At 39.4% G+C, this 14121-nt stretch overlaps 1 protein-coding gene and 1 non-coding gene across 2 annotated transcripts; both read right to left on the bottom strand.

Moving 5' to 3' along the window:
• Positions 7608 to 7681, bottom strand: TRNAN-GUU. Its single transcript has one exon. It is a non-coding gene; the product is annotated as a tRNA-Asn (tRNA).
• LOC8071249 (cycloeucalenol cycloisomerase) lies at positions 8016 to 13525 on the bottom strand. Its single transcript, XM_002439155.2, has 8 exons — positions 13290 to 13525; positions 13031 to 13212; positions 12728 to 12811; positions 11780 to 11821; positions 11263 to 11373; positions 10316 to 10507; positions 9287 to 9384; positions 8016 to 8594 (listed from the first exon to the last, which is right to left on the bottom strand). The coding sequence occupies exons 1-8, from the start codon at positions 13507 to 13509 to the stop codon at positions 8405 to 8407; spliced, it is 1119 nt and encodes a 372-aa protein (XP_002439200.2). The 5' UTR covers positions 13510 to 13525; the 3' UTR covers positions 8016 to 8404.

The raw sequence follows: 14121 nt of genomic DNA, 5'->3' as shown, positions 1-14121 counted from the left end.
TAATGCAACATACATATGCTGCAAAATTCGATGTGACGGAGAATTTTGAAATTTTTTTTAACCAAACAGGCCTTGGTAGAGCGATCATGGCCGGCGCTGATGTGACGCTTCGATTCTTCCACTGACCACGTCGCTGATGAAGCACAACCCACGGGAACTGTACTCGCCTCAAACACATGTGGAGGCTCCTTTGGAGTAGATAAAAAAACGCTATTAAATTTATTTTGGAGAAGATGGAAACACTATTTTTTAAGGGTCTAATTTTATCTTATATAAGGGAAAATTTCGATAATCCTATGAGGCTGTTTAGGGCAGTTTGAAGGGATGATCTCTTGCATTTAAGGTAAATTCTTGAAGGGATGAGAATAATTTTGATGAGAGGTTTTGCAAAACCTGAATCTGGTGGATCCTTGATTACTTTGTTTTTTTTTATGTTGTACTCTCTTATATTTGCTCACTCCCCGTGCCAATCTTGGTCATCCCATCATTTCCATTCTACTCGTGACATATCTCCTTCTACCCATAATTCAACTATCAGTCTACAACACAACCACCTTTTTCAAGGATAGAACTTACCAAATGCTCAGAGAACTGAGTTGTGGTCTCATTGTTATGACACTATGATCAGTTTATAATTGTCAAGGACTGCATTTTTGAAATGTCAAAACCATGGAGTCAAAAATATAGGGCCAGACTAGATTCCCACCCCTAGCCCGTGCAACTTCTCGCTCTCCAGCTAGAGGGCAGAAGGTGGGATTGCCTCTTTGTGTTTTGTTTTGCTCTTGTGGACTTGAATTTTGTAAGAGTATGTGTATGTTTTGCTCTTGTGGACTTGAATTTTGTAAGAGTACGTGTATGCGGTTCCATTTAGAAGTGTAGGACATCTAAAAACCCAATGATTAGGGGAATTTTGAAAAAAAAAACTCAAATACCTAGAATCCATGACTAAATGGTAAAGATCAAAATGATTAAAGATTTTTATTGTTCCCGCACCTTTGAATAAAAGATTACACGGACAATTTTATTTTCACATCTGTATTTTAGGATTAGGATTCTATGTGCTATCCAAAAATTTATTTCTAACTTCTACACATTCTAGATTTCCTATAGGATTTCAATTGCACAACATTCTAATTTTTTTTTTCAAATGTCGTAACACCGTAACACGATGAACTGTCACCCGGGAGAGGGGGTGGGGTTGGCTTTTGTTCAGGGATAACGCTACTGAAACTGATACCCCGGTGATAACGGTGCTTTGTCATGATATCGAACAATGCTACGAAAACTGACACCTCTATCCTGGTGATAACGGTAATTTGTCATGATATCGGTGGATGAAATGGACATTAGACTTCACCACATCATCGATCTGTGGGATGAGATCACCGCCTGTTAGCGATTGATTATTTAACACAAAAACTCGGGCACAAAGCAGACTCCTTTGAAATTCCTCTTTTCCCTACACATTTTCAACATTAAAACTCTCCAAAAACAAGAACCGTTAAGGCCTTGTTTAGTTAAAAATTTTTTGCAAAACAGGTACTGTAGCACTTTCGTTTGTATTTGACAAATATTATCCAATCATACACTAACTAGGCTCAAAAGATTCGTCTCGTCAATTTCGACCAAATTGTGTAATTAGTTTTTTTTCGTCTATATTTAATATTTCATGCATGCGTCTAAAGATTCGATGTGACGGAGAATGTAAAAAATTTTGCAAAATTTTCTGTGAAGTAAACAAGGCCTAAATGGAATTCCTTTTCTTTTGGTAACTTCTTGGGATTCCGCTTCCTTATTTTTAGAAACTTGTACAGCTCTGAAAGCCAGGGAGAAAAAACAGCTGTTCTGAGCAGATGTAGGGCTGGACGACCAACACATATATAGAAACAAGAGGCTTTTGCGCAGGAAATGCCGGATGCATTTCTTCAGGGCCGGCCAATGCTTTTTGTGCCCACAGAAGACGCCATCTCTACTCCAGTCCAGCTAGTACACACACTGGCCATGCATGTGGACCGTGGATTCCTCAACTTCCTCACTTACTTGGGAATTGGGACAATGTGTGATTATGACGGTGATGGCCGGTGGCTGTTTCAAACCGTAAAATAAAAACCTTGCAACAACTTGGATTAGTTATTCAAGTTGCTTCACCTGGATGGAAGATGCAAAGTCAGCATGCTATCATATGGTGTGGACTGACAGGAGGATTAGAATACTAGTGTCCAGGTAAATTTCAGGTTCATTCTGTCTTGACTAGTTGGCGCCAAACTATTCATGGAGGAAGGAGTAGGGAAATTCCTCAGAGGTATTGAGTGCAGTGCACACATTATGGGCGTCAAAAAAGATGACCTAGCACATGATACATCCACGTCAGAGAGTGGGCCCGTTGATCCATGGACACTGATGAAGGCGAAAATATCCTTCATCTTTTCATCTTATGAACAAGTGTCAGTGTCAGTGTGTCACACAGGTGAGAGGCACATGACCTTCAGGTTGTAAATAAAATACTGACAGCCAACAAAAAAGAACTATAACATGCACTTTGAGTTTTGTAATTTACAGTGGAGACAACATAGTTGATGAAAGTTTTGATGGAAAAAACAACCATATATCATGTCATGTAGATCTTTCATAGACTGACAGGACTTATGCCAGTAGATGCTCTGAATCTGGATGATACTCCGAGTAGATTGAAGTCAAATTTATCATAAAATAAAACGAAATCCAACATGCATCCTCCCTGTATATGAACCGTGTATATGGATCTGAGCGGCGTGCCGACATGCACGGAGACGCTCCTACGCCATCCTCTCTGTATGACGTGTCACGCCAGATTGACACGGCTCTGGATTGTGGATAAATTAGGCCAACCAATCTCAGGCTCGTTCGTTCCTCCTTCCACCTGGATTCTCCCAGGAGATGAAATCCACGATAAATTATCAGAAGAAGATTCCAGGTTATAATTAATTCAGGAGTCCAATCCGGATTAACCGAACATGCCCCGGCTTTTATGATCCAACTATCAATACGCTCATATTTTGAAAATAATAGGAAAGAAGCACACTTGAAGAGCGCGGTACAACAGAGAGTTGTATGCTGCGTTCGGGAAGGATGAATCACTCCCGAAAAGGAGTCTATTGGAGAGAAGCACAGAGGTCAACCCGCTTCAAATATGGAACATGAATTCTGGCAATGCAACGGAGTCCAAAAACCCAAGGTTTCCTCCGCAAGGTTCGTCCACGAAGGGTGAGTCAGGGTCTAAGATCAGGCCGAAAGGCGCGAGTTCAGGGCAAACCCTAGCATTGTTTGGCGCCAAAGGAAACTAGAAATTAGTTGATTTAATTGAAGGAAGTGAGCCCTTAGTACAGACAGACTGATTGGGTGCTAAGATCCAAAGTCGAGAGGGAAGCAACTCTAGTAGAGCGAGACGCGAAGAGTGACAAGTGGTCCGGCCGGGTCAAGTGCTAGAGCTTGTGGTAAGCACTCCACGTGGGAGAGTGTGACTTGTGGGTCGATGAATTATCGGAGGAGGATCGTTTAACTGTAGCAAGAGCACGAAAAATTGAGCGCCGAAGGCGTCCTTGGGGTGATCTCGTAGTTTCTATGGGGTGGAGACAATGGGGTCGGTCCATGGATTTTCCTTCCTTTTGCCACATTTCGCTTCCTTTTGCCACATTTCGCTCAAAGGGTTGAAGGGAGATAGTGCATCAAGCTATTCGCAAGGGCCAACTTTCCTCTTCCCCAGGGATCCCAGATGAGGGAAGCCTAGGAGAGCCGCCAGCTTCCGCGATATACGACGATTCGCTCGTTATATGAGGCGCACATGAAACTTTTATTACCTCTCTTCATATCATGTCAGTATATTCAATATTCATAAAACTCTCATGAAAACTTGGACTTATGAATTAACTGCTTTACTTATTGGAATATAAATGTTGACTATTTTCTATAAATTTTGTTAAATTTAAAATTGTTTGGCTCCTCGTGAAATTTCCATTCTCTTATTCATGTAACTCCAACTCCATTTTGTGCTGAACAATTGGAATCAAATAAAATGGATTGAAGTGCCTGAGGAAATTGCAATTCTATGGTCATTTGTCTCATTGAGCAATAATGATAGGCACTGGCTACTTGCCTACTTGCATTGTGAGCTGCAGTGTCATCATGTCGTTCATGGGCACAAGTTTAGCTACTACCAGTACCAGTGCATGATGCACTAGTCGTCATCTTCCTTTTATTTCAATGAATAAAAAAACCATCGTCTCGATCTTACAGGCTTGCCTAGAGCATGTGAATCGCGCATAGATAAGACTGACAGGTACATGGCATCCTTCAGGGTTAAAATATGAGAAAACCCAAAAGATGGAAATAACGGGTCCTACATCATTTAAATTTAATTAGAAAGGGAGACAACAAAGTTCATGAAGAAAACAATAGGACTTTCTGATACTTATAAATAAATTGCTGAAACTTACTTGTCATACCGAGCTAAAGCGTTGATGGATACAATATATATATGTCTTGTTTATATCCAAAAAGTTTTTGGATTTTGACAATATAGCACTTTCGTTTTTATTTGACAAACATTGTCCAATCATGGAGTAACTAGATCTAAAAGATTCGTCTCGCGATTTACAGGCAAACTAGGCTATTAGTTTTTGTTTTCATCTATATTTAATGCTCCATGCATGTGCCACAAGATTTGATGTGACCAGGAATCTTGAATTTTTTTTTGATTTTTAGGGTGAACTAAACAAGGCCTACTAGTTACATGCTCTTATCAATTTCATATGAAACATATAATCTCCCATCTAAAAAAATCTCATTTCTTGAGGAGTCTTTAAATATAACCAAATATATAATAAATATCACTAGATCAACATTAGAATACATTTTTATAACAAATACATTTGGAGATACAAATATTGATATTATATATTATAAATCTAGTCAAATTTAAAAAAATAATTCTAAAAAAAAGAGATGTGTATTCTTTTTGTGGCAGAGGAGTACATATATTTAAAGAGACAACGAATTGAAGGTAGCCTAATTGGTAAGCTTCCTTATAAATTATTTCGATCGGTGATAGTCAAGATGTGTCTTGGTGAACATTGAGGTGAGTGGCTATGGTGGTAGCTTGGGGGCGGGGGGGGGGGGGGGGGAGGGGAGGGGAGGGGAGGGAGAAATGCAAGTCGCAATTTGTATGACAGAATATATACAATGGGCAGGTCCCAAGATGAAGTATGCATGGTATCATGAAAACCAACCTTTATTTGGGATATCTGTTAGCAAAGAAAGCCGAACTACAGTCTTCCATTTATTAATTTAAACATTGCTGCAGAGATTAGAGATTTCACTAAAATTGAGAGAGAATATCTTAAGTCAATCTCAGGATCACCCGACTAAGGCCTTGTTTAGTTCACCCTAAAAACCAAAAACTTTTCAAGATTCTCCATCATATCGAATCTTGCGGCACATGCATGAAGCACTAAATATAAACGAAAACAAAAACTAATTGCACAGTTTACCTGTAAATCGCGAGATGAATCTTTTGAATTCCATGATTGGACAATATTTGTCAAATAAAAACGAAAGTGTCACACGAAACTAGTTCTTAGGTGAGCACTGCTAAATAAAAAGAATCTTAAGTAGGTGACTACTACTGCCCACAAGTCCACAACCACAAGCAGTGACAGTCTGACAGATTATGTATTAGTGCTTCACGCAGTAGTGTGTGTTATGATCACCAACTGAATAGTATAATCAGAGAGTAGATAGCAGTGTACGTACTCAATGAACTAGCTACTATAGTGCCTAGCTAGTTGTGGCAGCTGATATATAGGACATACTAGGAGTCACCAACAATGCATGATTGCAAGTGACAGGAGGATTGCTACTAATTACTAATGATAATCCAAATAAATCCAAACGACGACTAACATGCGGGTGGCTGTCAATTCATTACTCCCTAGCTCGATCGGCCGTGTGTGTTGCTGTCAGCCGTCTAACCAACCCTGGCGACCAACGGAGGTTGCGTGCGTGGTGTGAGGTGTCGCCGGTAGTAGACACGACACGGCGAGGCATCGATCACCGGCCGGCCGGCGACGTACGTAGCAGCACGTGTCTGCCACCCGACAGCGGCACGTAGGATTATTTTGACTACTGGGATCTGGATGAAGGCAATTCTGGACTGGCATATATATTCCGGTCACGCATACGTGTATAACAAAGGAAAGCAGTAGCTAGCGCTTATCCGTTCCCTGCGTGTGCATGGTTGCAGGCTGCTATATCGATCCGTTCCAACACCAATGTTTTAAATCATCACGAACTGTAACATTTAGCAGCCTCCTCAAACAGTTCATCTTTTGTTAAATCAGACTATAACGGTTAAATTGTACTCCATATTAAAGAAAATAACTTACTTCTTTCATCCTTAAAAGAATGTAAGGGCATGTTTAGCATAGCTTCGGCATCAATTTTTTTGCAGAGAAATCATAGCGAACATTTTAATGGAGTGGGAGTTGTTTTTCCAGTTTCAAGTCGTCGTAGCTGCAAAGAGTGGTTGTTCCTCTTCGAGTACTCTTTCCTAAATCTCATTTCTCGACAAGTCCAACAATTATAAGTTTGACTCTAGGTTTATAGAATAAATATATGGTACTAATAACATTTATATCTTTCAATAAATTAGTTATAAAATATATTTCTTTTTTATATTTAATCTATAGTGATATTTATTATGCATCATAAATATTATTTCCTCCATCCTAAATTATAAGACATTCGTTTTTTTACTCTAAATTTGACCACTCGTCTTATTTTTGTACAAATATAGCAAAATTTAAGTAATTTTTGAAGAACTTTTATTAATAAATCAAGTCACGATAAAATAAGTGATATTTTGTATAATTTTTTTCTTAATAAGACGAGTGATTAAACTTGGTGTCAAAAGTCAAACATTTTATAGTTTGCGATGGATTGAGTAGTATTTTTTTTATTGTATATATCTGGTTAAATATATATTATTTGACTCTTAGAGAAGTGAGACTTCTTTAAAAAAACCGGAGGGAGTAGATCTTTTGTTCAAGCAGCTATATTATTTGGAGATACCACATGAGCTTTAAAATCTCAGCTCCGACATAGGATTGACCTTGAATAGATCGCATGGCATCGGTACAACCTAGTAGGAGTACGTATTCATGATTCCAAGTGCTCGAAACAAGCGAGAGAGCAGTAATGAATCTGCAGTCAAACAAGGAATCACACTCGCGCACGTACAACTAACCAACTTCGTACGTACAAAAAAAATACTCCTTTCATCCAAAAAGTGAAAATAAAAAACCGATGAAAAAAAAACAGACGGACAAAAGGGAGAAAATGGGGAATGGAAATAAAAAACAGATGGAAAAAGGATCGGAAAAAAAAAGGAAAATGAAAATAAAAAACAGATTGGAAAAAGGGAGAAAATTTTGAAATGAAAGTAAAAAACAGATGGAAAAAAGGAAAATGAAAATAAAAGGCATGGAGAAAAGGGAGTAAATGGGAAATGAAAGATAAAAACTGAAGGAAAATGAAAAATTAAAAACAGATGAAAAAAGGAAATGATAAAAAAGCGCTAGAAGGAGGGCTTGAACCTCCGACCTTGTGGTTAACAGCCACACGCTCTAACCAACTGAGCTATTCCAGCTGCTGTTCTTGTAGAGTATACTTTAATATTTGTCAGAAGCATGAAAGTGTCTACATGTTGAAAGGTTTGCATTCAAATATTTTTGTGAACTTGTCGAGTGAAACCATGGTTTTGAGGACACTTTGGTACATCTTATAAGGTGCCTATGGCCAGAATAAGTTGTAACGAGAAGCTATACTGATCATATAGCACAACAGAGAGTCTCAGAAATTAGAAGTTTTACATAGATTCTCGTAAGCAGACCTTGTTCACGTTAGGCACATATTTCTATAGAATTAACCAACGGAGAAAACAAATATGACTATTGAATGGCAACAGTTGCACCCAGCCATGGTACTCTTGCTAGAAGCTATATACTGATCATAGAACAACCACTCAATCAGTCACCTTTCTTCAACATTGTTAAGGAACACAGTGCTCGGTGATGCAAGGCTAGCTCGTACATGATTACTCTGCAGAAAACTCTATTAAAAACTTTAACTGTTGCTATGCAGCCTTAAAAGAAAATCAGCCTCAGTACTACGGGCATGCCATGAACATGATACAAAACATACAAGACAACAAGCATATTCACGCTCTATAGTTACACCTCATGTCATCATTTTTGTGAGAGAACATCATGTCAATGCCATCATCTGTTTGGTGCAGCCGAGGCAGATTTTTATCAGTCATGATGAATGCTAGATGATGATGTGGAAACGCAGAACTTGCAGCTTCGCTGAATCAGGTGCTTTCGTTCTGCACTTGGAACCATGCGAGCCCCGGTTGACCACACTGCCTCGACTCTGGGATAGGAACTATTGGCCCCAAAAATATGCGCCATAGGTCGAGTATTATCGTGACGAGCATCGCTGCGCCCAGAGAGTCAACAGCTACCCTGGATAGGTTCCACTTCTCATCTTTTTCATCAATCCTGAACCACAAGTAACAGAGATACACTAAGTTGCTGAAAAGAGTTATAATAAGTCCTCATTTTCTGTATAAAACAGCACCAAATCAAATCATGGTCATGACATGTCTGCCAACATCAATCACGGGAAGTACTATTGGTCTTCAGACAAGTGTTATTTGTCTCAATAATCAGAGTGCCATTTATTCCATTATTTCATCAGGTGATGAGTGGGAACAGGGAAGATATAAGCTTGCTACATAAGATTTTTTACTTAATCTCAGACTGAAGGAAAAAATAAGTTACCAAGTTTACCACAAAAGCAAAAAATATTCACGTAGACAAAATACGAAACAACAAAATTCACAAAGCTCAATGAGCCAGACACTCCTACAAACCCAACTGAAATGCTGAGCAAGTTCATTCTATTTCGAGATTTGAGACTGGAGAGATGTTATACCTGCTCAATATATATATCTATTTAGTAAATAGATCTTTTGTGTAAAATTAAGACTGGTAAACATAGTCTGATTTAGTCATTGAAGGCAAACAGACAGACGGATAAAGCACAAAAAGAAATAGTAGAAGCATCGCTGTTCTAAAGGAGTTCATAGGAATGAAGAGCAAGTGAGTTCAAGTACAAGAAACCAAAATACTAGAATATCATTATGGAACTAGTTGATCAGTGGTCACATCTAAGCTCAGATTCATTTTACCTTGAAAACATTGGGAAGCTGACGATGAAGTATATTGCGTAGAACAAGGAACCTACTTTGTACATTATATCCCGGTCAACAAATTCATAGTATGGGAACTGCCAAAGTCCACACAGAATATCAACCATAAAGATGTGAAAAAGAGAGAGAAAGTAATGGACAGAGATACATATATATACAGACATCAGGAATGGAACACTTAGCTTCTTAGATAGCATTGATTAAATATGAAAAGCAAGACCAGCTGTATTTCTTATTGAATGCCTCTACTATTCCCAGAAATAAAATGTATTGAACAGGCAACTCATACTTGCTATAAATTATGGTCAGATTCGAATATTTATCCTAGATTTGGTATATATAGTTAATCCAAAAGAATCCTGACTCTTTCATCGTCGACTGAATATTAAATATTTGCAGACATCGTGCAGGTTACTACCTTAAAGCTGTTGTTTCTCACTTGACTAATAGGAAGGATGTCATGCTGAAATAAATTAAGAGATGGGTGCTCTGAATTATTTAAACTCTATGACTATAGTTGCATGATCTTATGATTACATTAGTACTACAATTTCAAGTTTTCTTGGAGTGCGATAATGGTCAAATGAAACTAACACATTGTTCTCTCAAAAAGAACTGGAACTAGAATATTATTCAAAATATGCAACTGATGGTACACGCACATGACTTACTGAGATAACGAGTCCTAAAAACTATGGATTATCTAGAAGTTTTTATCTGCTATTGTCAGCGACATGTCTAAATGTCCTGAAATGTCTACCAGGTCCAGCATGTCTAGAAGTTTTTATCTGCTATTGTCAGCGACATGTCTAGAAGTTTTTATCAACACTAATTTGCAAATGCCCAATGAACTAAACAAGGGATATGCAACATTACTACTACAAATTGGGGTGAGCATTAAACTATTTAGTGTAATATAAGACATTAATTTTTCAAACTATCTATGCAAAAGGAAAACTGATCATACTAGAACTAGAAAGTGGAAGTTAAATATAAGCTAGAGCATACATTTGCAATGGCTAGGGTCTCCAAGTACGCTATGAAGTATGACAGTGCTAAAATCCATGCAGCTTCAAATAACCAGCGAATAGACTGTGGTAAGTGAGCTGCAGAGTGACGTAATCTACGGAGTGTCATATTTGATGCCATATGATAGAACAGGAAACAAGCATGGGTCAGGAGAAACGTCGTATGGGGTACCTGAAACATGAAAGCAATTAATAAAATCATAGATAACACGGCAACTGTGATCAATCATTAACTCAGAAAAAAATGGGGACAAGGTTCTTGCACACATTTCTTCTTCTTAAAACAAATGCTGAACATACATGCCAGCTCAACTATCTAGTTTCTATTGTCAATTCTTCTGAACGTGCTAATACAGGTGAACCGTGCAAGCTTGGATTCAAATTCTGAACCAGAGTGGTTCCACATACCAGTTTATCTGTCATTTACTGAAAGTAAGGAACTAAGGAAACAGGAACATGTCATCCCAAACCTTTTTTTAAAAAAAATATGTTAATTAAACTAATAATCCAGTCACTCCAAACTGTGATGTGATCCAAGTAACAGATTTCCCCTGTTCCACAACCATCCTGCAACTTCCATGTCAATAAAATAATAACAATAACTTCTCTATTGAATTTTATCCAAGTAGACCTTAAGAACAGCACCAACAAGAAGTTGTTGGCTGTACATAGTGATCTATTACTATGACATCACATCAAATTTCAGTACATTGAATTACCCAGAATTTATTTATGACAGAGAAAATTCAGTTTTAACTGCAGTGACGTAGTATTGGAAACATGAAACCTCTAGTTGTACTATCACATGCATGTCGGACCACATGACAACAAGTTGCAGTACTTGTAACTGTGCGTTTGCATAACAAAGATGCCACTGAAAATAAGGGAGAACATCTGCAAGAACAACTAGAAGCCATCAAGTCTTACATTATTCATCCTCCATGATGGAAAAGTATATGACGCGCCAAGAACTGTGAAGAAATAATGTGTCCAGAAGTAGTTACCAACATAGCTAAAAATTATAATCCAAATATTAGCCTGCAATGGCAAGATGTGTTTTGGATTTAGCAAATGGTTTTGAAGAGATAAACTAAACCAACAAATCTCACTAGTAAAAGAAAATCCCTAAACAATTGAGAAGTACAGGTCTAGTTTTTTCTTGTATTGGTAGCTTGCTACAGAATCATTAGAGTAGCTGCACACTGAATTCAAATCATAATGATTTCAGAGGGAAACTGGTAATTTTTCCCCAAATTCGCCACATAGTTTTTCTGCACTCACTAGGTGAAATTAAAACTCATTGAAGTTAACTAGCTGGATATTTTAGGATCTGATGTACAGTAACAAATATAATATACACAATGTTGAGTCATTCCATGAAAATAATTATTTAATATTTATAAACCTAAATAGTCACGAATGATTCACAGATGAAAATAATTACCTTGACCCAGTATCGATCTTTGAAATTTCTAACACTATCTGCCTGAAAAGTGAAGTTACTGTTAAATTAGTTTCTGAACATATAGATTCACTTTAGGTATTTAAGAAGAAAAGTTCACATTAAATAATATGAAGAAAATGACTGCATTTTCAATTAAAAAATGAACAGCAATATCATGAAGGGAACCAAAGAAAGTCAAAAACCAATTTATTTTAATCTCCAAAATGATAGCCCTGGAAGCAAAGTACTGGTACAACAGAACCAAGGACACTATTCAGGGTAGCAAGGAGGACATATTGAACATGACCTGGTATGAATTGTACAAATCACCCATAAGGTCGCAAATCACAAAAATGAACCTGTTTTGATACATGATTAAAAATAACAGGTGCTATCAGAGGTGAAAAGAAGAGCACGTGATCGGCAGCATCAACACAGGCATGCCACAGGGCCGCTGACTGACAAATGCAATGTCTCAGGACAGAGGGAAAAAAAAACAGACACCAAAGAGGGCCCATAGTGGAGTGGGCTTAAATCTAATGATCTTCCAGCAACAGATCATCCTGTATCTTGCCCCCTCCCCGTACCAGTGTGCTCTGCATTATTATTATTATTATTTACAACAAGTCTTCTCTGCATTTTAATTGTCTGCCAACTACTTGTTATTCCTTTCCATCTCACATTCTCACCTAATGGTAGTTGGTTGGTATGTTATTATGAAAATGTTACCACGAGCATTGTCCCTTCACTGGTGTGGCTTACAGACAAATCACATGTGCACCTTATACTCTGAAGAATTAAGGAAAATGATACATATCCTGCGACCTTGCTTGAACAGTAAAAGATTAAGGCATACATATGTTGGCGAGATGAGCAGCCAGAGCCAGCTGAGGGAACAGAACAGAACAGAACAGGATGGCGGTATTTATTATTATTATTATGGATTACCTTCCCTACGAGGAATAGGGGGATGAGGAACGCCGGCACGGTGGACACCAAGCCAAGGATCAGGTACTCCAGCTCCGTGAACCTCTGCACATGGCACAAGAAGCCAAGAAGAATGGGTAGACAGATAAAAATGCATTAAGCAGTTTATTCACCCGCACCGATCTCGTGGTGGTGGCCACATCGTCCAAGATCTCCAATGGAGAACCCAATCGATGGACCGGCCAACAACAAACCAACCGAGAATCATGCGTCTGGCTCTAGATGAACACAACACAAGATGGATGAGACGAGACGGAGGAGCACCTCGTAGAGCTTGAAGGGGACGACGACACCGAGGCAGAGAGTGAGCCAGAAAGGCGTGTAGAGCAGGAAGAAGGCCTCCCCCCAGCGCTTGCTCCCGTCCGCCGCCAGCCACGCGCTCCTCCTCCTCCCCGCGCCCCCGCCGCCGCCGCCCTTGGGCTTCGTCGCCCCCGGCCGCCGCGCAGCTGCGAGAGGGAGGAGAGGAGAACCCGGTCAGATACGCGGAAAGAAGCGCGGGCGCGGGCGCGGGCGCGGGACGCACCTGCCATTGGCGGGCTGGTTCGGCTTGCACCTCCCTCCCGCAGGACGCCGGCCGAGGGATGGAATCGAATCGGATCGGAGCCGAAGAAGAGGCCAACGAGAGTGGAAGTGTAGTGTGTGGGCCGGCGGTGGTTGGCTGGCGCGGCGCGGACGGAGGAGCCGAGGTGCTTCTGAATTCTGATAGAGGGGAGGGAGGGGAAAAAAAGTGCGGAGGGAGGCATCAGATAGGCCTTCCCGCGCTTGCGCTCCATTGCCGTGCTTGCATTGCATGGGCCGACCCGTTCAACTTTGCGAGTAACCATTGTAACTGGGCTGGGCTTTGTTTTGTCCCTCTCTCTCTCTCTCTCTCTCTCTCTCTCTCTCTCTCTCTCTCTCTCTCTCTCTCTCTCTCTCTCTCCCAGACTATCAGAGATGGTGGATAGCCAGCTTCATAGATCCAAATAAGTACTTCTAATGGTGTGTAAGGAATTGACTCTAATGTCAAAGGTTGCCAAGTAAGCATATAAATATTTTATAATATGAATGTTTGGGATTTTTTTGATAGACCTACGACGCAGAGACTTATATACATGGAGTACACATTTATCCCCATAAACTCATGCACGTACACCCTACCCCTATGAGGATCTACAAAGGGACTGAATTGGATTGACAAATCTCAAGATTGGTGAGGGCCAAGCAAAGAAAAAAGAAAAGAATTAAAGGATATTATAATCATTTTACAATTTTAGCACATAGGAGAAACTATTTTACCAAACAAATTTCTAAAACAGCTTCGACTGTATTAGTAGAGCTGCTCCACTAACTGAACCTAGAAAAAACCGCTTCACCAA

The sequence above is a fragment of the Sorghum bicolor genome, chromosome 9, assembly GCF_000003195.3.
Source record: "Sorghum bicolor cultivar BTx623 chromosome 9, Sorghum_bicolor_NCBIv3, whole genome shotgun sequence".
Taxonomy (NCBI): domain Eukaryota; kingdom Viridiplantae; phylum Streptophyta; class Magnoliopsida; order Poales; family Poaceae; genus Sorghum; species Sorghum bicolor.
Note: the sequence above shows the minus strand (reverse complement) of the source record. Positions and strands in the feature narration are given on the sequence as shown.